Source organism: Chaetodon trifascialis, chromosome 9, assembly GCF_039877785.1.
Source record: "Chaetodon trifascialis isolate fChaTrf1 chromosome 9, fChaTrf1.hap1, whole genome shotgun sequence".
NCBI classification, from domain to species: domain Eukaryota; kingdom Metazoa; phylum Chordata; class Actinopteri; order Chaetodontiformes; family Chaetodontidae; genus Chaetodon; species Chaetodon trifascialis.
This window is the reverse complement of record NC_092064.1, coordinates 2,671,592-2,697,481: the sequence shown is the minus strand read 5'-3', so window position 1 is coordinate 2,697,481 and position 25,890 is coordinate 2,671,592. Positions and strand designations below refer to the sequence as shown.

General features: G+C 39.5%; 1 protein-coding gene across 2 annotated transcripts in view; it reads right to left on the bottom strand.

The window, feature by feature from the left end:
- The window catches only part of sez6b (seizure related 6 homolog b), a 286,279-nt gene extending 261,128 nt beyond the window's left edge, over positions 1-25,151 (bottom strand). For both annotated transcript variants that reach the window (XR_011602460.1, XM_070970052.1), the window contains exon 1: positions 24,409-25,151. Coding sequence is in view for 1 of the 2 variants with exons in the window: in XM_070970052.1 (XP_070826153.1) it covers positions 24,409-24,484 (76 nt within the window). In the remaining variant the exon portion in view is untranslated. The remainder of the gene's footprint in view (positions 1-24,408) is intronic.
- Between the last annotated feature and the right edge of the window lie 739 nt (positions 25,152-25,890).

Genomic DNA, 25,890 nt, shown 5'->3' with positions numbered 1-25,890 from the left:
TTACTGGATTTTGTCTCGTCCCTGGTTGGATTTGTTTGTCTGTTTGGGTCTTTTCTGGATATGACCTTTGCCTGCCTGATATAAGCCTTTTCTACTGTTGATTTTTGCATTGATAAATGCATTGAGTTGCCTCCGCTCAGCCTCTAATGTCTGCATTTGGGTCCTATCTTTTGTATTTTGTGTTTCCCCATATGCACGTGACACTTATGAACACCTTGAGGTGCTGGAGTATGCGTTCATTTGTCCAAAATGAATACCAGAGATGGTCAAATGATCAGGTTTTATCCAGCACATGCATATTATTGAGCAAGCACAGTCAGGAGATGACACTCTTAAGTTTCTGTGCTTTTTATCTTTTCTTGGCTCTTGGCATGCGCATGGTAATGACACTATTAATATCAAATTTTTACACTAGTGGTGGTTTGGTTGTCTAATTGGTTTCATGTGTTGGTCTGTGAGAAATGTCAGCCACTTTGTAATCCATCCATCCATCTTCTATACCACGTATCCCTTTCGGGGTTGCCCGGGTGCTGGAGCCTATCCCAGCCGTCAACGGGCGAGAGGCGGGGTACACCCTGGACCGGTCGCCCGTTGATTGCAGGGCACAGCAAACACACAACCATTCACACTCACACTAGGGGCAATTTTACAGTCACCAATTAACCTAATGAGCATGTTTTTGGTCTGTGGAAGGAAGCCGGAGTGCCCGGAGAGAACCCACGCATGCATGGGAAGAACATGCAAACTTCACACAAAAAGGCCCGACCCGGGAATCGAAGCGGTGACCTTGTTGCTGTGAGGCATGCGCACTACCTGCTGCCCCACCGTGCAGCCCACTTTGTAATCCTATCTCGTAAAGTTACCCTCAAATACAATGCAAGAAAGTATGCTGCTATGTTAACTAGTGGTACAAAAAAAAAGGACATCAACAGCACGAAAGTCGTTGAGTGCTTTCCACATTCTTCAAGTGACCGAGGTGAAACAGATCAGTGGCTTGGCTTTAATTACATTTTAATGGGAAACTAATGGAGGTTTCTGCAGACAGACCTCCATAGGTTCAGTGTGAGGTCAATGAGGCATGAGAAACAGGCTAATTGCTGCTTCATAAAGGCTGTGTATTAAAAACAGTTATTGTTCTGCTCGATCCTCTCTGGAGGGTATTTTGCTGTGGGTTGAGGTTTTATACTTGTTTGTGTCAGGATGTGCTCACTGATGTAAAGATGAAAGATCAGTACATCTAATACAACAATACATAAATCCAAAAATCATTTTGTGTCGGTTGTGGAGGACAAGACAATTCTGAAACTATTGAAATTGCCATATTTTTATTTTCTCATGAAAATGTGTACACTTTGTACACTACAGAATTAATTTTTTCCAAAACCTAAAATTGCTTAAATGGTTAAAGAGGAATGTGAAGATCCTTTTTTTTTCTCTTTCTCTTTTAAAACCGAATTTAACTATATTTATTTATTTTTTTAAGTTTTCATTAGTTTTTGGGATGTTACATAGACTTCCATTCATTTCCTGGAGACTTGCCCTAACAATAACCATAACCACTACTTGCCTTACCCTTACCTTAACCCTTACCTTAACCCAAGTCTTCAGGGACCTGCATTTTGTCCCTACAAGAAAGGCTAGTCTTCACAATGTGACTGTGTAAACAAACACACACACACACACACACACACACACACACACACACACACACACACACACACACACACACACACACACACACACACACACACACACACACAACGTTGTGTTTATATCACTTGTGGGGACATTACATAGACTTACATTCATTTCCTGGAGCCTTACCCTAACCCTAACCATAACCACTATTTGCCTGTTCCTAACCCTGTACCTAATCTAACCTTACCTAACCCATAACCCTATCCTCAGTCTGTACCCTAACATTTAATGATTTACATTAAGGGGACCTGCATTTTGTCCCCATAAGGGAGGTAAGTCCCCACAATGTGACTGTGCAAACACATTTTTATCCCCTACTTTCTACTGTACTGCTGCTGTAACACCCTTCTCTCTATATATATCGATATTGATATTGATATCGATAGATATAGATATAGATATAGATAGATAGATTTATTAATTAATAAAAGCTGAACCTGTAATGTCAATCTGGATTGAGCCCCAGAATAGTCACTGGTTATTTTCAGCATACAGTGCAGTTTTGCTGCAAGGTCAACGTATGATTCTGGCACTGACAGCACAGCCTGTGATAATCCCCTTTTCTGTAAGAGGTCAGCAGGTGAAGGAGTCCCCAGGGTGGTGTGTGTGTGCGTGTGTGTTTGTGGGTGTTTCAGCATGCTTTTCTTTACTCTAGCTGGCCAACAGTAGTTAGTATGGCTGTTCTGTCAGAAACTTAAAGCTGTAGTGTGGGGTCAGGGGCCAGGCTGAGGTTAATGCTGTTCTAAATTGCCTTCCCTTGGAGATTTGCCCCCATCGAGACACCTGAGAAAGGTGGGGAGGTCACACTGTGTAGAATAGGGTGGAGGAAGTGGATGGGAGCATGTACAAGGCCAGTTAAAATATCCTCTATGCTGGGTATTACCCCATTTCTGACAATGGACTGAATTCCACAGGCTGCACTATTATCTGGTGTGGGTTTTTGACTGTTTGTGTCTGATTCACTCCAAATCAAAGAGGTGCAAAGGCCAGGATTTAATTTGGTCAGTGCATTTGTAGGAATTAGATGACTTTCTAATCCTGGGAATCATTCTCTGAATTGTAAGTCTTTGTGGTCCTTTCTCACTGAGGTGAGATTGAGGACTAAAGGTCATTCAATGAAGGAAACAGGATTGGGGGGGGGGTGCGATTCACTGTACCTGTACCGGAGTTATATATATATATATATATGTGTGTGTGTATACAGTTCAATTAATTTTTTTATAATTATTATTATTACAGTATGTCCTCTTGAAATTAGTTTTGTGTGTTAATACTGTACCCAGTTATATAGGCCAATCAGTAATATAATAATTATCAGTAATATTGCCAGATGTATAAGTTAAAAAAAAAAATCTAGGCTTTTTTTATTCTTCTTCTTCTTCTTTTAATTGAGGAAAATGCTGTTTATTTGGATTCAATTCAATATTCCTTTATTCGTCCCACAAGGGGAATTTCCAATGGATGGATGGCGTACAAAGTGTGGGACTTGAAACTAGAGTCCCATCCTGTGTCCTTCTAGTAGGTTCAGGCAAAAAAATGCACTTTGGTTATGGTTAGGGAAAGATAGTGGTTGAGTTAAATGTTAAGTCAATTTTGCCCAATACATACTTCAAGTTACAAGATCACCATATTTTCCAAACTGTGTTTACAGCATGCTTCCAGGCCCCCACTTGTGAGCAATGGAAACATGCAGTAAACTCAACATGGACAGATCATCACCTTTAGATAAATATGGAGAACTAGTCAGCAAACAGTTTCCTATTTCTACATCCAGCAGCTCCACTTTGTTCATCAGCTAGTCTCTAACTGTGTCTGTCTGCTGTTTGCTGCTGAGCAGGTAGTGTGCAGTGAGTTTTTAGAGCCTTTCTTTGAAAACAGCTCGCTCATGATGATGACAGTGATGCTATGAGTGCAGTAAGAGTTAACCAAACCAGTAAAGCTGTTGGCCAGACAATTAAACAATGAGCTGATAGTTACTATAAAGCTGAGGGGAGCTGCAGATTCAGCTGCTAATTCCCTGCAGGTTCATCACTACAAGCGACCCCTTTCACATTATCATCACATTGTCGTTTGATACATTATTATTAGTGCTGTCAAAAATATCGCATTATTAACGTGTTAACGCAAATTATTTTTTTTATCGCGCGATTAACGCTCTTTGTGACCTAGTAAACTTGTAGTTTTTTTTAAGCTGTGGCCACTGCTAGCAATGTCACAAAAGATACAGGATTCGGTTGTAAACTGGAAACAAAGCAATAGGAACGCCCCACGCACGTGTTTGGTCTTGCCTGCTCACTAGCTGTAAGGAGTAGGCTATCGGTTTGTGCGGATGTCAAGCGCGAAACACTGAATTGGATGCGGACAAGATTCTGAATGGAAAGTTTAGTCTCAAAAAGTTGCCAGATGGGTCGACTGACAAGACCAAAGTTATCTGTGTGTAATGTTGGTGTGAACTGAATTATCACCGCAGCACATCCAGTCTGAAATACCACTTGATGGCCAAACACACGGCAAATGCGAATTCTCCTCCTTGTCAAAACCAGGCAACAATGGATGGCTTTGGACAGAGGCATATGGATACCACAACTAAGAACAAGCGATTAATTTGCAATTAATCGCGAGTTAACTATGACATTCATGAGATTAATCGCGATTAAATATTTTAATCAATTGACAGCATTATTCGAAAAAATATTGTCACACTCACAATGGACAGCTCAAAAAAGGGCCAAAATCAATGCAGTAGAACCAAAGATAGTTTATTTTCAGTCTACACATTTTCGTCCTTGTCAAAACCTAGTACCTACGTTATCCACAATGCAACACGACCACTGACAGGTAAGTAGGAGATTCGCCGTGTTATGCTTTCAGTAGCTAATGTATCCTGGACCCTCAAGCGGAGATGAGTAGCAGTCTAGAGGTCTGGTGAGCTCACTTTTGTCCAAAACTCTGAGATGTAGTACAGTACATGTCACATGTTGCACTATACAAATCTTATACAATGTTTTATTAGAAAGACAGAGCTGAATGTATGGTGCCTCTGTGGATTTGTGCAGTTCTCCCTCCAGTGTTTTCTGCATTCACTTTGAAACTAACAGAATCAGGTCTACAGTGTTAAATATTTAATCATATATTTTCATTTACAGTAACTGTCATCCTACTACAACCATGAAAACTCAAGTAAAAAAAGAAACAAGGAGACACCTGGATAACATGCATTGAAATCATGTTGAGGCTGTGGGAGTGTGTTTACCTCTCAGCACTATACATATCCTGCACTGTACCAGATGTCACAAAATGCAACAACAAATTTAGAGAGCATTATTCCAAAGGCAACTTTTATTCATCTTTCCATTGAATTTGCAGAAATAAAGTGCTAATTGGTCTTGTACTCCATTCAAGATTGAAGACTTCAATAGTGGATCAGCTGAAGAGAAGCCCAAGGAAAAATACCACTGCAGTTGACCTCGTCGATGTGGAAATGAATAGCAGACAGTGGCACTGATCCTTAGTGTAATTTGTGGGGGCTACAGATGCAAGGGTTGAGAAGAATGACACTGAAAGCACCTTCCATCTGCACTATGGAGCAGAAGCCATTACTAGCTATAGTGTCAGCCGTTCAGCATCAGCTACTTTGAGAATGAGGCTTTCAATCAATGTATGAAAAGCCAGCATCTCTGTGGATAGAATGAGACAGAATAACTCATGACGGGGGCAGCAGTACCAGTCGAGTGAGTAGGTGTTCAAAAGCATTGCAACTGTCAAGAAGGAATTCTCTTGTTTTTATCCACGCCATCAGCTTCACTACATTTTTTGTGGTAATGATGGTTTTCTTGGCTTCTGTCAGGCATATTTACAATGATGATACTCCTGAGAGAAGTTAGCGTGACTGGACTATATTGTTGGGTTGTGTTATTTTCATGTGACAAAGAACTATGTTATTTTTTGGTTTCGTGTCTGCTTTAGATATTTCGACATCATTCCCTCAAGATAATTCATAACTTTACTGTAACAATACCAATGTTGTTTATAGCCAAACAATTTAACTATTAATGTTAAAGGCCCATACCAGTGATTTGACACATTTTCACATATTTGCTACTTACGTATCACGTATACTTAATATTATTGCTGGTCATTTAACAAAACAAACCATATGTAGGATTTGTTGGGCCCAAAAATAGGCAGCAATTGTTTTCTATGACTTTTTCATGAAAATCATGTTGTAGGGATAAAAATTGTGAGGTGATTTGCTTTAAGTAACAACAATAAAACCCCAAGTGACATTGTCCCCAATGGATTGAGCAAATAGTTCAGTGAAACTGGTATTTAATTTTGTTGACTTAGGCGATAGTCCTAAAGGTGGTGTCATTAAAATCATAGCAGTTACGGAGTACATTTCTGTGAATCTGTGAATTCCTTCCGCTAATTAAGTGTGTGTGATACAGTGGAGCACTCTTAAAAAAAGGTACATTGACCTTGTGTTGGAAATGATTGGTCATACATATAAAAGATGATTTTCAGATTGTGGTGCTTGGAGGCTGACTCTAAGTGAAGTTTTTGAAGAATGAAGCACGTTCTTCACAACTTGATGCAGGAACCGCAGCTGGGTGTGGACAGTGTTGAGTAGCTGGTCAATACAGAAGAATAGTATTCTAGAATTTTCAGCATTCTCTGTAATAATCTTAAAAATAATCATTTCTATGTTGTTTTGCTATAGACAGTCATGGCTTCTTTGTATATATTACAGTCACCTGTGAGTCCAGTTTTCCTCCCTTTTCTTTCAGCTGCTTGACGGATTTGCTTAATTTCATTAACACAGCTGTTGTTTAACCATGGGGAGATTTTGTCAGGTGACACCCTTTTAATCTTTAGTTGAACAAAAGTATCTAAAACAGATGACAAGGTATTTTTGTTTTTAAGCCTGCCATAGCCATATGACTCAAATGATTTCATAATATTCCAGAACTTTTCCTCATTCTTGCCATCTAGGAATCACTTTTGAACCAAAAATTCCCTTTTAGTTGTTGGAAACATTTGGTTAGCGTCATGAAACACAGAGTGATGGTCAGAAATAGGACATTCTAATACTGAAATATTGTAAGTGTTTAACTTATTTGTTATTACCAAATCCAGAGTGTCACCATGCTGATGAGTGACTTCCTGATTGCTATCATGCGTTTGACTGGTTAATGTAATGAGGAGGGGATAAGGAGGAGTTGAATACCTGTTTGGGACCAAGACATCCTCTGAATACCTTGGGTGATGTGAAGCAGTACATTCTTGTTTTGGTACATCATGCCAAGAGCATGTCATATGTTGGCACTGAGCAGGAGAGATGTTAGGAGGATAACTGGCAACAGTCCTACTAGCTCCCTGACATGCTCGTTTATAGAATTCCTTGTCAAAATGGTGACTGGCTTATAAGGTGTGGAGTTAGCAATGTTACCTCTGGGCCTTGGCCTAGCAGTGGCTTTGGTGCAATTTCCTGTGTTTTAGCCATCCTTAATACTAGCAGTGTGATTAGTTTCCCTGGCTTCAACACAGTTATTATTTGTATTTGTAATAGCTGTTCAGAGTCAGTGGGTCATACCCATTTTGCAATGAAAATTTGGGTGGTGGAGTGAGCATTGGTGCTCTCATTTGATTTCTTGCTGGATTTGCCTTTATGGCAGACAACATCAGATCATCACATCAGATCAATCCTGGCTGGACTGGATGCTTTTGGTCTGGTGTTGATGCTGTGCCAGTAAGAAGCATCATTAGGGAATCTAGTTTGGAAACCTTAACAGCTGATCCAGGGCCATCAGGACACATCCAGGGCAGTGCATCAGCCTTGTCCATGACAGGATGCTCTACAGGGGATGTTATCCCATGTATACACGTCTGTACATCTTCAGCATCTTCTACAGTAGCTGCTATAGAGACAATTAACTACTCATTCTTACTGTATGTATTTGATGCAGCATCTCAGTTCTCCCAGTCAATTGCTCAAAATATGTGCAGCCCACAGATTTTGCCATCTTCTCCCCATCCTATTCCCAGAATTCCAGTCACAGACACAAAAGGGCCAGTGCTGTTTGGAGGGCACACTTGCACAGTGAGTCCCAGTGATTTATAAGTATCCATGAGCCACTTTATGAAACTTTTGGCAGAATAAACAAGGAAATCACCAAAAGAATGTAAAAAAAAGGAGAAGCAAGCAGAAAAACGTGTTCTTTAAGAGAGCAAAAAGTTGATGACTCAAACTGAAATATTTGGCCTGTACCAACTAAACTTGGTGGGCTAGCTCTCTAGCTAGCTCTCGTGACTTGTGATAGTATAGCATCATATTTAATGTTGGTAAAGTAGAGCTTTGTGAATCTTATGGAAGTGAGCTGACTTTTTACCACCACTGAATGATAATTTTAATGATTAGTCTCACAGCAACAACAATATAATACTACTACTACATCTACTACTACTACCACTACTACTACTACTACTACTACTAATAATAATAATAATAATAATAGCTAATGGAGCAGACACTGCTATGTGATGTTAGCAAGGTCTCATTGAAAATACAGCTATAACCATGTCGACAGGTTCTTTTCATCTGTGGTTTTCTTATACATTCTAAATATTTATATGCATTATGGATATAGTCTTTTTATGTGAGATTATGGCCCCTGAAATTTTTTGGGTGAAGCACACAATGTTTGACTCTTTGTCAAGAAAAAGGGCAACAGTATAGAAGCTGGTGTAGAAATGTTCAAGTTTCATTTTCAACAAGCACAGCAAAAATAAATGACATGGAAATATAAAAATACAGTGTTTACCCTAATATAAAGTGGTAGGTTACTGAGCTACAAAAACAGTTTTAATGTAATCTTCTAAAGTTTTAAAATAATCTTCTCAAAGTCTTTGAATATATATGTCAAACTGTATTATTGCATTTCTTGATCAACAATAATTAGCAGTCAAAGTAAGAATATTTCAGGCTTTAACGTGCACATCACAAAATCATTTGCTGTGACACACTTCTTTCTTGACATTGTTCCTTCTGCACAGCCATTTTTGTCACCATGTTTTGTCCTCCATCCTGTTGCTCATACAGAGTATAATTGCCACACTCACAGGCAGAAATGTGCCAGCCTGTTATTTGCAATGTGGGAGTTTGAATAGCAGCCTTTATGGAAACAGGTGCCAGTTACTGTAGGGGAGCAGAGCAATCTAACTCAGTCCTCCTTGCTTCCGCCAGCCATTCAGAGCACACAGTACCCCCTGCAGCCTGCAGCATTTCCTTCGTACATAATTGAGCCTTTTTCTAGAATACAGCGTGACTAATACTGCCAATTTTTACATAGGGCTGCTCAAAAATGACTCATTGCCCTGCAACACTACACCACAAGCTTATTTGAGAGAGAGTACAAAACTAATTCTGATCACTACTCAGTCAGTAAGTCCACATTTAAGAGTATACAGGCAAAGGTTTGTAAGAACAGAATCAGATTTGAACATGCAATCCCAATCATGCGCTCTCATTTCTGAATCTGATCTCTGAGTTTTCTTCAGCTGTCACCTGTAAGGAGTACAGATGCATTGAGAAGCTGACTGCCCCAGCTTTTATTTTAAAAGTAGAAGGAAGGGTCTAACAGGATGACATTGCCAGGACAAACTGAACAGATGACATTATTTGTCTGAGTTTGAATAGGATTCAGACTGCCAAAACAAATCTGATTCCACTCTTTCAAATGCACTCTCAAAGGTTTGCTTGCAGAATAAGTAGTAGGGATGTAACAATATGTCAAATGTTGCAATAGAAATATGGCTTGATGTCGTCGTGGGGCTGTGACATCATCTAATGTGATGTTACATGGTTATTTTCCTTTTTTGGAGATATTGTTTGCATATTTGTATTGAAGATATTGTATTATTTTTGTTTAAAGAGCAGCGGATGCAATCATAGTAGTCAAGAAGACAGACTCCCATCATACTTTAAATGCAAGCCAAGTGCTGCTGAAAATAAACCCAACGAGAAAATTCCAGATGAACATTCTGTAAAAAAAGAAAAAGAAATTGAAGATGCTCCATCAACTTTTAAAGCTGACAGGAGGCAGCATTTTGGTTTTCATGTTTAAAGAACTGACAATGCAAAAATGAAACTGACAAACTCAAAACAACTTGCACTACTGCTGGATGACGGTCAACTGCACTACGGGAAACATATCAAACATAAAGAGGCATTTGGCACATCACCAAAAAGTTCAAATCACAACAACAAACCTTCAGCCAGGCCACAGGAGTCTGAAGACTTGGAGGCCCACTTCTGCATAACAGTCCTAGAGCTGAAGAAATATCCAGGTGTGTCTGTGAATATATAAACTTAAGGCCATTTACTGTGATCGACAACGATGGATTTTGGAGGTTTCCTAAACACGCTGGAGCCAAAGTACGCAATTCTGGCTGAAGTTTTGAAATCTGCTGTTTTGGAGTAGGAGCTAAACATCATGTTGAAATAAAATAATGAACATGCTGTCGTTACAGACATTACATGGAATATGGATCTCGCAATGAGAGAGACTGGACTGTCCCCACACAAAGTGCTTTGCACTCACTTTAAACCTCGCTTCCCAAGTGGGTTTGAACGTAGTCCACTCCAGCCGTCTGCTTGAGAGTGAGGCATGTAGAAGCATTTTTTCACCACAGTTCAACTCCAACAGCTGAGCTGACCATCAAACAGACTGTTAACCTTCCAGTGCATATCCTCCTCCTAACTGATCATGGATGTGGTCACCCGATGGAACAGCTCTTTGAATTATTCTATATAAGGACTGCTACTGATGGCTGCGTTGTTTCCATTTTGAAATGGCACATGGTTCAATCATTCATCGCCAAACACAGTTCATGCCAGTTAATTCACATGCTTGGGTCATGGCTGGCTACTTTTATTTTATTTCAGGAGCACTTTAAGTTACGAACAAATTGTATATGAATAACTAATAATATTAATAAAAGACATGTTTTCAAGTAATTTTTCTTCCTCTTGTCCTACTCAGTAGTGTTCAAATTTGCTTTGTGCTTTCTCAAATAATTTGTTGTCAATATAGTAGAAGATTAATGTAAAAGGCACAAGTTCCAAAAGACTAAGAAAACAAAAGACAAAATGCTGTTATGTTAGAAAACTCTTTGAGAAAGTCTGCACTCCTCACACACTTCAGCATTTGTCTTACTTTTGCACATTTGCAATGCTAAGCCTTAGCTGGCCTTTTCATTAGCTCTAGGAGCTGCTCTGTGCCTCACCTGACAACTCTAAAGGTAAATAATGATGTAGCTGGTTTCTTCTGACAGAATTGTGTGTCTCTGCTCTGCATTTGCATGTTTTATGTTTATTGCTGCAAGAATGGCAGCCCTGGATGTACTGATAGTCACATTTTACTTGGTCAGTTCACTATATGCACAGTGCCCGGCTCTCAAGCCCACAACCACCCTTCGTTTCACTGAAAGTGATTAATACATATTTCTCCTCCATTCAGCTGCTGAATGAATAATCATTCTAATATCTACGGAGAAAAAAGTAGCTGAAGTAGCAAAATGACAGCATTTAGAAGAACAGAGCAGAATCTACGCTGACATGTTTCAGGCAGAATAGATTCTGCTCTGTTCTTCCCTCATATGGCATTGTTTTGCAACAGCAGCTTGTGAGATTCTCAGCTTTCATATCAATCTCAGTTTAAAGCAAAAGGCTTGGCTTAGTGCAAAGAAGCAAGAGTGTGGCTGTGATCATCTGCAGTGCATATTGTACTAATGAGACCATTACAGAGAAAAAGCAAGCCCATGGGCCTTACAGATGTCACCATTCCACAGGGCTTAAATACATACTATCTGTGTCCTACTGAATTTATCAGATGTATAGGAAATGTATCCTCCACAGATCTGATATTCTAAAAACAGGGTCTATGCTGTAATAAAAGGTATTTCTTTGATAGAATCCACATTTTCTGAAAACGGTGCAACTCCTACTCGAAAACAACTGTGTTTACAATCTGAATCCAGCTTCAAAATGACAAAGAAATTGAAAATGGTTATATAGTAGAAACACTGTCATATAGTGCATATACAAAAGTAACAATAATTATGATAACAGAAAAATCCCACCAAGTATCAGTGAACTAAACAGGGGATGTCTGTGTCCTACAAAACACCTATACCACTGGTCTTAATTCATTTTGCTAAATACACTCTGGGGGAAAAGTAATTGCTGCCTGCATTATATTCACTGGTAGGAGGGCAGGACATTAAGCTGAACATTGATATACTATCACCTTATAAAATAAATATAAAATTAATACTACATGTTCACAAACAGTGCCTATTTCCTGCAGACACACAGAAACATTAAGATTTAATTGGAGTTCACTTTGTTTGCATTTAACGAATGTTAGTCGAATATTCACTCTCCTTTGAGCTGTGGCTCTTACACTGGTAATGTTCCACTATGTTTACAAGTTAGTCACTAACTTTGTCTGTCTACTGGACGTGAACTACAATAATTAGTATGTGATTTATACGTTTTAAAATGTATAATCTTAAACTTCAGCTCACTGTTAGTAGTACACGCACCTGTATTTTATACACTTGACTGGCAAAAAAAACATATATTTCTGAAAACAGATGCTCATCAGATGTACTGATGATCAAATCAGGAGACTTTCATCTTTCAGCTACATAGAAACCTGTCAGTGCCCTCACTGTTTATAATATGCAGACAATTAACAGGAGAAGACCTGGATACCTAAAGTAACACAAATATATGTGTATCTCAAAATTGAGAATTCATTTCCCATAAACCCTTTTGCTTGGTACCCTCATCCCTATCCCTGAGGAGGATGATATATGTGATGATATATTGAAAGCAAGTTATCAGTGATCGTCCAAATCCTCCAAACCACATTTCGTCTGTTTCCTCCATTGCTCTCACCTGTGAAGTCTGTGTCATCAGCTCCTTCCTCCCAGTGTTGTTAGACACTCACAAAGAAGTCTATATATGGTACATACATGTGTATTAAATACCACACTATTAGTGCATATAATTCAGTATGTAGAATGCTGCATGTCTTGAGTCCTATGTATAGCCAAACTGACATGAAACTGAGTTCACCCTTTGTAGAACTGGAAAATATTTTCTGGTTTCTGTTTTGCTAAAAAGATAGCGAATAGAAATGTCAAAATAATACATCATATGGGAACAACAAGACACAAAGGAACACAGTGACAAAGTGAAACTGGAACTTCCAGATTCTCCAGATGTAAGAAAACCTCATTCAAAGTCACATTCAAATCACACTGATTTAATTTGTAATAACGCAAATTACTGTAGATGCAGTCCTCTAACAGAACATTGCTCAACAGTTTACCTATATGTAGTCATCACTAAATAAAAATAATGTAGTATTGTTGTTTTTTGTTTTAGTTTTTATATCCCCCCATGCATCTCCCAGAAGCCCCAATAAGAAAACAAATGAAAATTAGCTATTTCCGTGATCAGTCACAATGTAGTGGGAAGAGGAGCAGCAGGAGCTGGAGGTAGAGGTGAAAGTATCCTTCCCAACACTGGCTGAAGGCAATGCCTGTAAATCCCATTTTAGATTTGAACTTTTATGACCATAAACTTTGCATTTTAACTTTGTGCTTGTGTGCATTCTTTCAAGTTAGATAAATTGCACACTGAATTTATTTCATCATTAGTGTGAATACATGCAAAGCCTTGTAGTTTGTGAAAGTCAGTATCTCTTGAAAAGCAAAAATATGTGTATTTGCATAACTGAACACATTTGAAATTTCATCTTTAACACTGCACACACCAAACTTTTCATTCTGTTATATTACGAAGGACCCGTCATCATTACAGTTAACTTCTCTTTAAACTTGCACCTTTTATAATAATGTTCATGAGACACTTTCTGTCAAAACAACATGACAACTAACAAGAATCAGCAACAACAAATAACTTGCAATCACAACAAATAGATCTGATAATGCTGTAGTCAACTCAGGCCTTTTGCATGTGCTGTGGTGGTCTGGTTTGTTCACTTCTCCTCCACTCATTTGTTCTCATCTTCCTCCCTTACCAAAATTCTGGCTTTCCCTGGCAACATTTCAGCTGAGTACGGTCAGTTCCCCTGGGCAACCCTGTTTATTGCTGGAATATGGATCCAAAGAAGTCAAACAAGGATTAAAATCACAGCCTTTGCTGACAAGTATTATTTATCACTTTCTCTTCCTCGCAGACTTGGACTTCTATGTACAAAGACAAAATGAGCAACTTTTTTTTCTGCTGCCACTGAGCATCAAACTATGATCCTCCTCCCCTCCCTCACCCAAACCGCTCTGCGGATGTGAAGCGGCAGTCTAAAAGAGAGCCAAGCCTGTCAGAGTCCTAATCATTGTCGAGAGGCCCTTGGCTCTGTATGCACAGCAGACGCCAGCCTCAATTAGACAGGTGTATACAGTCTGCCGGTGCATGAGAGGAGAGTGGACAGGCCCTATTCTCTGTACAAACACTGGTTCTGCGCCACTGCTGCTGGATCAATGCGGATGTGGAACTCCAAGAGAACTTGGAGGCTGTACAGCAGGCAGCAGCAGTGGCTGAAAATAAGCAGAGAAGGACAGAGGAGATGTTGACAGAGGAGGAAATGAGACATCGTCGGGGAAATGAGGAGCAGTTGATGCCGATTACAAACGTAGCTTGTCAAAGCTGGTGTGCTGTGTTGCTGTTTTCCAAGTAACACTTTGACAGTGAATAGACGATCAGATGACAGTCTGCTCCATCACTGAGAGAGTGTGTAAATATAGAGCCACGAGGAGAGCTGAGACAGCTTCTGTAGCTGCTACGTGCACCGTTTCATCACAGCAGGAGTGAAATATCTTTCTCATATTGGATCAAAGACCATTGTTTTATTTTAACACCAGTATATATTCAGAACCATTTACACCTCAGTATTTTTAAGTTGTGTATAAACAGACAATTAACAAACACACCTATAATGAAAACTTGACCAGAGTCATCAAAAAAGATATACTCCTTAGTTATGCAGTTCAATACAAAAGATCTACAACCTATGATATGCTAGTGGCTGTAAATGTGGTTCAGCATAACACCTTAAAATATAATCCACAACAATACAGTTCCATGACACGCATGTACTTTTCATGCCTAGGCGAGACAAACCATCACATTGGCACACTATCCTTGGGTCCTGTGGATCGGCATGAGACTATGCTGGACCTCCACACCCTTACTTTCCACCTTACCACATAAAGGACTTTTGTCCTATACAATCAGCACAGACATAGAATGTTGGCACTAGACATTGTGTGGTGTTTGTTGTCTAATATGAGCAAAATTTGTAAAAATAATGGGCAACCTTCCCCCAAACCATTTGACCCAGAGCTCCAGAAACAAACCATTATTCTTCCACTGGCATACTACCCTGCCCCAAGATTGTTGTTTGTATATCAGTTTTTGTCAATTAGAATAAACACAAATTTGTTTAAGAATACATTGACTGAAATAGTAAAGGTTTCAAAATGGATTTTTGAAACAATGTCCCTTGATAAGACAGGCAGAAGTCAGACAACATATCTGTCCTTAAAGCTGCCAGCAAATGTCAAAACATACTCATTTCAGTTATTGCCAACAAATGTTGTACAGACAGTCATGGTCCTCAGGGGATGAATTCCAGTGACTTTGGTGACCCTCTGACTTTTTCTACCAGCAGGCTGAAATTGTTTGGTTTGGACAAAAATTTCTCAGCATCTATTGGATACTCATGCCCCCCTCAGGATCAGTTGTAGTAACTTGTGCAGCACAGTCTTTCACAGATGCATATGGATGTAGACTTTTACTGTTACAAATTGTGCCTCAGTGGTATATGCAACGAGACTTTAAATCCTTTTATAAAGGTAAGAGGTCACCATAAAGTGTTATTAAATTGAGTGTATGATTTGACATATTGTGAATATTTTGTTGATCACCTCCTGCTGACCGCCATCCACCAAATTCTCACTGCCAATCAGTGGCAGTTGCAAGCCATGTGAGTGCCATGATTCATTGATATTTTATAGCAGAGCGCTGCCTAGGCTGAGGCAGGACATCAAGCCCAACATAGCTCAGATTGGCCATTGATTTATAAGAAATATCCCCAGGTGCCCTGGGTGTGATGTTGAGTGACAGCTGCAACATGACAGCCATCAATTTGACTGTGCTAAGTATTAACGCAGCACCTGGGAACTTGGGAATTATTGTGAGAATTAAGGTAGAATTAAATGCATCTGTAATCAGAATTGGATTTAGAGACTGTTCTATTGTCAGATTTAGAACCAAATGGGAGACATTCAGCTTGCGTCATGGAGTGTTATTCAAAGAACAGAATATATCGAAGAGCTGAAGTGATGTTCAAAGATGACAGGATGTGGGATGTGATGGTGACACATAAAGCAGGTGCAGTTCAAAGCATATCACATCCCATTTGCATCTTCTCTAATTTAACTCAGAGAGGCTCTGTCATGAGAAATCTCAAACAGGGGAGGAGACAGAGATATTGTAAAGCAGATGAATACAGCCTTCAGGAAACCAGCTTTGACTGACAGAGACGAGGGTAAACACTTCACAAGCATGCCGCTCGCTTCAGAGGCACTGTTATGCAAAGAAGGGGATAGATGGAGAAAAGGGAAAATGAGAGTGCTCCACCCCTCCACCCCCTCAGCTCCTCTCAGGAGGTGTCAGGAGCTGTGTGTAAAGAACCCATCGCCCCCATTTCCTGTGTGAGAGAGTAGTGCTGAATTTTGATAACACTCATTTCCAATTGAGCTCTTCAAAGAGGAAAAGGCTCTGAGACAATTAGAATGAGAACGCAGCCTCGGCACCCTGAATAGCCCTTGATGAGAGCAACGGGCAAGTTTGGATAGGTTAATCAGCAGTAATCGGAAAGCAGGTGTTGAACACACAACCTTACAATCCTCCATCCCAAATTATATGATCGTCACATTCACAAAAGTGCGTCTTGTAATTAAACACAGTGTCCTTTCCCACTATCTTTTCCTTATTCAAAAGCGTGAAGCAGCGCTGATTGCATCAGGTCAGTGACACCAAGAACAAATTGCTTTTCTGCCGTAGCAGGGATGATGAAGGGGGTGGGAACAGGTTGTGCATGTGTATATATGTGTTTGGAGAGAGGAGAGGCACCATGGTGACTTTAATCTGATGATGATGCAAAAATTACTGTGCAAAAATTATCTTCTCAAGCTGTGAAAAAAGGATTTCAAGTTTCATTTTTAATCAGAATAGAGAGAATCTTTGAAACAGGCCTACAGGTCAAACCCAGGTATATTGTTTACAGCACATGAAGTGACATGCAAATACATGCCTGATGCTAATATTTGAAGTGGCCAAGTGAAAGAGACCAATTCTTTTTTGCATATGAGAACAGCTTGCTGTTTTTCATTGAAGGTTATATTCTATGATAAAAGAATGGGTGAAATTTTGGTTCAATGCTTGCAGTAAATGTGCTGCAAAATCATCACATTCTGTAATGGTAAGACTCTAATCAAAAGCCAGGGCTAGTTCCTCTGAAACAGTTTCTCTCCAGTGTAATCCTCACAAAAAGTGTGATAAAATACATCTACTAGCAAGTCCTTTGATGAAAAAAACAGGAGTGCACAGAAATTTTTTTAGTCAGGTAAGTACCAGGAGATGGTGTTTAGTAATTATCGAATCGTTACCATGCAATGTGTCTTAATTAACGCAGCCTTCCTTGTTGTTCTCCTCTGTGTCTCCCTCATTGTCCTCCTCTTCAGCATCCTACATGGTGGATGATGACGAGGCACTTCCCTGTTCTGGTTCAGCATTCAATTAGTTGTCTCCACCCACAGGTCAACTGCTGAGTCAAATGTCTCTGTGGTCATCTTTGACAGGTGAATGTGAGACGAGTATGTGACAGGTGAGATCTGTATTTGGTTTTAATTATGTTGAGATGTGAGGATCCCCTCTCACGTGCTGCATTGCTAGGCAGCATAAAAAAGAATTTGACTATCTTGCTGATGGTGCAGTAACAATCTGGATTGCTTGTATTTATTGTTTGGAGCAAATCATACCTGCCAAGTGTTGTTCTGCTTACTTTAAGCACATGCATTTTCTCATTGGAGAGTTTAGGTGTTTTTTGTGATGTCCTCTGATCTATCAAAGAGCAGCCACCAACTGTTAATAGGACCACTAGCAGCATGGCAGGGAGACATAATGCACATTCAGCACTATTGGCTACCGTAAATGACAATCAATATCTACGACAAGTCACTCCTGTTTTTACAGGAAACATGTAAATATACAGAACCAAACAGCAACAAGAGTTATAGGCAGTGTGAAGAAGGCTTAAAGACAGCATTTAGATTAACCCAGTTAATCTGACCGAAAGCTGATTTAGTTGAGAATATCACTATGTAGGCATAACTAAAATATTTCTGATCCTTAAACTAGATTTCTAGATTTACCAAAAAGGACTTGCTGCATAAGTAATCTGGAGCCTTCAGGGCCTTTGTCGTTCAGGGCCCCTTTGCACTTTCCCACTTGCATGTACAAAGATAAAATTCACAAAAAATATGGTTGAACTGTAAATTGACTAAACAAAAGATTTTGTAATTAATTTGATAACGTCACCATTCTTCTCCAGTGTCTAGTCAAAAATGTTTATGGCATGTTGGATGTAGGTTGCACTGGGGATCCTGGGAAACATTCAACAACATTAAGGATGTATTTAGCCTCGGTTAGCACAAAGCCTATAAGCCCGGGGACACTGGTAGCGTAGCTCTATCAAAGTGAAAAAATATACCATCCAACTGGGGCTAGATTACAAAGGTAAAGCAGGCACCTACCCTGACCCCAAACCCTCAGAGGGCAGTTTCACTCTGAGGAAATTGGTTTGTAACAATCTCATTAATGGAAAATGTATTTTCTCTATGCAGCACTAAAATACGTTCTAGGCTAAAATCATATGGGCCTTGAAACACTTGTATTATTACATAATCTTTGGGCTCTGTTTTGTAAAATGTCACTAACGTCACTATTGAGTTTCTATTGTACATTGATGTTGCATATTAATAATAAAAAAAAAAATATGTGCTTTAACAAGCTATAACAAAGCAATTACTAACTAATACATAATTCACAGTGGAAAAAATAGGGGAGGCAGTAGGGGCTCACAGCACATTTTTGCCCCTGGGTGAAAGTGAGTTAATCCAGCGCTGCTTTTAGCATCTCCAAAACTGTCCTGTTCAGTTGCTTGGTAAAATTGTAGACTGACATTGGTGTTTAGCCGTTAGTCTTGACAAAAACCTTGCACCTCCCACGCTTTAAAACCCACATGTGAAACCCAAGAGCATACTGCTTCCTCTCTGAGAAAAATTATCATATAATAATATCGTAATGGTAGTGTGGTGGCAAATGTAAAAAGAAAAGTAATGTTTTAACACAGAGACTAACCAATGTGTGTGTTCAGGTTGTGTAACAATATATTCCTTACTTTGGCAAACAAAGTAAAAAAGCCTGTTCCCTCAGAATCAGAAGACTGTGATGTGTGTATGTGTATTTGTTCTACTCAGTTGTTGCTGTTCTTGTCCTAAAATAAAGCCCCCTTAGCCCACTGAGCCTTGCAGCAGCCATTAGTTTGAGGCAGCTCTCCCAGCAGAGCACTGACAATGATGACAGGCAGTGGCAATGCAAGCAGGCCCTGGGGGTGGGTCTGCGGGGGCATTGCTTGCTCCAGGTCAGCCAGTGCCAACATATTTATCTGTGTAGTAATCTCAAGTAAAAACGACAGAATGCCTGACCCCAAAACCTCAGGGACATCATCAAAACAGCTCCTATTTCAGGTCCACCATAACTTTCCAAGCCACTCAATGCCTGCTGTCAGACAGCACAGACTGCTTTAACCAGAGAGAGAGCCTAACTGATGAATAACAGAGCCGCAATCAGCAGTGAGTGTAGCAGTTAGGGTAAACCGTTAAGTAGAAGCAAGACCGATTGCTCATGGATCTGAGCTCTGAGCTGAAACTGACCTACAGCTGAAACTGCAATATTGTCACCTCACTACCAACTCAGACTTGAGACACTTCTTCACTCTGATAGCTATTACATTTGCATTTTTCCCCCTGTACACCCACAGGATTTCAACACATGACAAATATGTGAGTGTGAATGAATAGAGGAGAGTATGATCAAAGCAAAAACAAGTTGACACAAAGCAAACCTGGGGGCAGGTACTGAACCCTGTTGGGTGGTACAAAGGCAAAATATCATTTTGATGCCATGTGTAGTTTGCTGTGTGGTCAAAACAACAACTCAGGCCCCCATTGTATGTTAAATCAATTTAATTTTACATTACTGATGAACATTTTTCAAAGCATGTTTTCCAACCTTCCATTTAAGCATTAATTACCATTAATTGGCTAAACTTGAGTTGATATCCATCACAGTGAACATCATGTCTGCTTTAGTGTCTGTTTCCTTACTGATGTGTAGCTGTACATTATCATGTACGCATTATCATGTATGCTGTGTTAATACAGTACAATTAAAGTGCTGCAATAACACAGCATACATAAAGATCACTGTGAGGTTTTCTATACAAACCGATTTTCATACCATACAGAAATGAATGGTAACAAATGGCTGCCTGGAAAGTTGAAAAACAAAGACATTTAAGATTTAAAACACTCTGACATGATTTAGAAGATGGCCATATGTAAGATAAAGTATTTGTGATTGTAACACATGGGATGAAGCATCACACATAACTGTATGTTACAGATCTCTGCAGGGAAACTATCTGCCTTCCAGAAAGGTCAGAGTTCAAGGTCAGCCACAGACCACCACCCTGAAGCAAGTAGTGATCCAAAAAAGGACAGTCTCTCTAACCTCTGCCATTCTGCTTCCCCAAAGACACTCCATTTATTTCATGCTAGGTTTATTTTATACAAGAGAAGAACACACTGTTTTGTGCATCAGTGATAGTGAGGAGCTTTGAATCAGTATCATTGCAAGAGGTGACAGCCAGACAAAGAGGCTGCAGGGTCTTGGCACTGCTGATTACAGGCTAATCAGGGGGCAGGCTGAAGGATGGCATTGTTAATGTGAAGTATCACTTGCCATGGGTGATACTTGTCTATTAGAGCAAGAATAGCTTCTCATGAAGCTGAATATCTTAACACTGCTAATGATAGATGAACACTGAACAGTGAGCAGATCTACATGCACAAAACATGAACAAGTTATAGATTAGATACTTTAGAACATTACGCTGTATAATATGGATTAGAGAGGTCTGATGTTTAAAAAAAATGTGAAAAGCTGGGGCACAGTGCCTCAGCTGGTTAAATCTTAACCTCGCCAACCATGTCACAGCCAATCAGAGGTAGATCATTAAAAGTTGTGCTGCCAAGCACTGTTCAAACTCAAAGAATGACTTTTTACATTCTTGTCAACTTCCCAAAGTTTCCGGTGATACCAAACATGGCAGGTTGGGTTATGTGAAAATAGGCCTAAAATGATACACAAGGCAGAGAAAATATTTCAGTTAGATGTACTAGTGCAGCTGTGAACACACGACATCAGGGTTCTGAATATTTCACTTAGTTTAAGGATTATATGTCTTCCGTAAGGAACTGGAACAATATGACAGTATGATGTAGTGTAGAAAACAACACTTGGCTTCATAGCATTAGGGCCTTGTGCGTGCACAAATCTTCAAAAAAGTATTTCTGAAAGTATTAGCAGACTATATTTTGTAGCATAGTTATTAATAAAATTCCCTCTTTGTGTTTCCACAGACACTGAACTGAGCTGGAGTCGAGGAAATTTGATACTAAAACTCAAAAATATCATTTTTGAAGATATCTATGGTTTGATTAACTCAGACTGCTGAAGCCTCATATTAACTTCAGATAAACTATAGAATGCATTTTTAGACAGAAGGAGGACTGTTCATTTTGGCCCCATCACTTACATTGGAAGCACATTAGAGAGGGATCTCTTAATGGCCAGTATGAGCAGGAGGAATGATTACAGCAAGCAACAGTTTCAAAGCTTGTATGGGCAACTATCCTTTAAGAAAATTTATTTTAGGGTTTTCAGGTTGTGGCTGGTGTTTTGCATCAACAGCAAGAGTTATTATTGTCTTTTTGCTCTTTGGTTCATCAGGGAGACCCTCCAGTGGACAGTTTGACCTCTGACCTGAACCACAATACATTAACAACTTAACATTTCTCACTGCAGATTGGGTATATTATTAAGAAAGAAGCCCTTTATTAATGACTTTGTAACATTATACACTCACTAATTGATTTTTGCTATTAGTTTAAGACCTTTAAGACCATTATTAATTCATTCATCTTTTCTTACATTATATTTATTCAGCTGACATTCAAAGTAAGATCATTTGACCATGATACAACCCAAACATCGCATGCTGAATTGCTTCAAGTACTACATTTAGAAATATTAAGCAATAGGTAGTGGGAAGCCTTGAACCTTTATGCAGCCGGAACAGAGTTTTCAGTCTGCGATGGAAGATGCATAGAGTTTCTGCTGTCCTGATGTCAATGGGAAGCTCGTTCCACCATTGTGGAGCAAACAGTCATGACATGACTATAAATCACTCACCAGCCAGAGAGCTTTTTCACAACCTGTGAGCCCGCCTAAAAGTTGTTCTTATTTATAGCTCATTACTATAATGATCAATAAAGCATTATTAGTTACAGCTGATAAAGTCCTTTTTAACAGTATCAGAAGTGGCATCCATTTTCCTTCTCCCTGGTCCTTTTTCAGTCATGTAATGTGTATGTGTACCTGAACTTTGTTTCAGATTACACTTTACAGATTCCAAAATTTTGTGCTGGAAGTATACGATGAAATGAATAAATGAAAACTAATCAGCGAATAAATTAAACAATTTATTAAAAGATAAATGAAATGTTGTTGAATGTTTGATTTGTATCCATTAATCTTTCTATCTCTCTGTCATCCGCCTCAGTTATGACTAATAACAGCAAAATGAAGCCATTGATTTATTTAGTGATCTTGCTTGTGGCTCTCTTTTCCCAGATCTCAGCCTGATTATACACTACACACTAATTGTATACAGTACAACATAAATTAGTAATTTTTCTAGAGATCTGTTTTGCAGTTAGTATAAAAGAAGTCAAGATATTTTTCCATTTCATACCAGATGAAAACTAAGTAAATGGATCTTCAGAATGCCACCTTAAGTTTAACACTAAAAAAAAGCAAATCCCTTTCATATTGCAATGTGTGCCAATAGTGCTCACCAACAGTGCTGTGCAGTCGAAATCAGTTTTAGTCTACATACTTTTTTTGGTACACTTAATTTTCCTGTGGGAACCCCTACAGACTCGTATCTGCTCAGTATGTAGTATGGAATTAGAACACAGCTCTCTTAACATCACACTATAGCATTCTATTTTTAAAGGATTGATACTATATATGAAACTCATCTAAATACTTCTAAACAGTAAACAGCTCAATCTATGTCATGATAATCATATGCTTTTTGCACACCTTCACTATCATGTCAGCAGCCAGACATGAAGACATAAAGCAAGTCAATACATTTTTTGTGATGGCTGGTGTGATGGCATCACTGAGTGATTATGCAAACACAAACACAGGCGTAAACATCCATCACAACATGAATTACCAAGGTTGTGGAGTCAGCGGGTGTCAGCTGTGTCTACACAAACACATTGAATTAAAAGATGAGTGGCTGATGACTGAGCAGGAGTATGTCTTCAGGTAACTTCTTTCCTTGACAAGTTCATTCTTGTCATCCATCCAACACAAAGAGGAGTGTGTAAGATACTAAGGTAATGGTTTTAATGCACAGAATACACATAGTGAGAATTGATTTAATAATAAATCCCTGAGACTTAATTTGAAGTGCAAGGAAGAAGAAAATATTGAGTGAGACAACTCTCTAACATCACTTTTGTCTTGTAGCCTTCTGTATTTTGTCAGGGGATATGAATAATGCAGGAAGGCTGCAAAAAACATTATCAGCCATTCCACTATTGTGACAAGAGCACCAGGAGATAGGCTGCATTCATTTGGAGCACTTCTAGTTTTTTCTGAGGCTGAAAAATGACATTTTTATCAGCCTGTTTGCCTCCTAGAGTTTTCTTTTTTCTTCTTGAAAATTGAAAACTTGTGGCAAGGATAACAAAACCATAGATAAGTTGTAACTACAATTAGAATGTGATTTCTATTCTACAAAATGTGTTTTGACTGATAACTTCAATAGTCTAGTGTATAGGATGTGTACTACTCTATGTAGCCTACACACGCAATATTATCTAAATACAATGAGAAAACCCAGCCTTAAATATAACAAAATACCATAACCATGTTAGTGCTCATGTGTTCATCACATTATGGAGTGTGTTTTCCGAGGAAAGCTGGAGAGCCGTGCGAGCACATGGAAGGACTGACAAAAGAAAATCGTGAAAACGGAAAGCTTCCCGGGCGAAAATAAGACACAATTCCACAACAGAAACATCTAATTCAGGAGTAACGAGATCGAGGGCTGGAGAGCTCTTCTGAACACTCATTAACCACGCGAGGAAATTCAAAAACACGGAGTAAATATTTTCGACAATTCTTACCTTTAGCGCCCATGTCCGTCATCACCGCCACCAGAAGAAGCAGGAGAGGAAAATAATCTCTGAATGTATTCATCATGTTTTGTCCCCGTTTTGCGCTCCTCGAGCTTTCGTAGTGACCGTCCTTGGGATCAACACTTTTCCTCTGGCGCACTGAAACACAGAGCTCCGCCAAACACCGAGTACACACACGGAGCGCTCCTCTGGTGACTTCAGCCCGGGTTGACTGGCTGAATTTACTCACTGACAGAGACGATGGACACTCACATCAGACTCCAGATTACTGAGTGTCCAGAGTGCAGTGAGTGAAGGCTGGAGTCAGTGGAGCTGCTCCTGCCGCTGCCGCTGCCGCCGCTGCTGCTGCTGCTGCCCCGCTCCGTGCTCTGTGCTGGGAGCCTCCTCCTCAGGGCAGCGCCGCCGCCGCCGCCGCCGTGCATTCAGCACCACGGACAGCTCCTAGCGTTGGCCAATGGAACACAGGGAAAGCAAACGAAGCTCAGAGTTTGGGACATGTTCAACGGCCTACAAAATACAAATTACACCTGAATTGGCGTTTAAGTACATAAAGTGTGTTTTGAATGTGTTAACACACATCACTAAACACTTCTTTTTATGCAACCATTCAATTCCGTTCATTTCACCAGAGGTCGGGGTATTCTGTTGCTTTGTTTAAATAAAAGTAGTAATACTACACTGCAAAAAAATATAAGTAAAAGCCCTGCATGCAAAGTGAACCCACCTATAATGGTCCCACCTCACCCATAATGGTGCCTTTCAGTTTTATATTGCTACATACACTCAATTGCCAGTTGATCTGGTGTACCTAGCTACAACTAAATCAATCAAATCCAACAGCCATGCAGTAAATCCTCCCTACATGAAGATTATGATTTTCACTTAGCTGAAATTATTTGAGAGAGACAGACATGTTGACTGTGCTGCTGAACATGACACAGGGAGGTATTTATATCATTTAGCATTATTTAGCCTGTCTAACCTCTTTATATAAATAGGGTGGACAAAATAATATTAACACCTTTTAGAAGAACCCAGTACAGTTCAACATCACCCCAAACTGCAGCCTCCAAATGATCATCCAATTGAATCAACACCTCTTTTCTTAGGCTTGATTCATGAGAAGGGCTAAAAGTCACAATATCTCAACTTCTATTTTTCTTAATCTGTACTTTTGCAAATCTCCCAACTTTATGAAAGAGCAACAATATGTCCCCACAGTTGCCCTTTAACTCCCTCAGTGGACAAAAATTCAGTTATATTACAAAGCTTTAAGGTGGTAGCTTGCATTGTGAACTAGTCTAGTTAACTTTCCACAATTCCTTTCCAACAGCTACAAGCTACCATCTTATTGGGCAGATGGAAGATAGCAGATATCAGAATCAGAATACCTTTATTGGTCCCCCGGAGGGGAAATTGCCTTAATATTAATAATATTAATATAATCATTTTAAAGGGGACTATTACTGC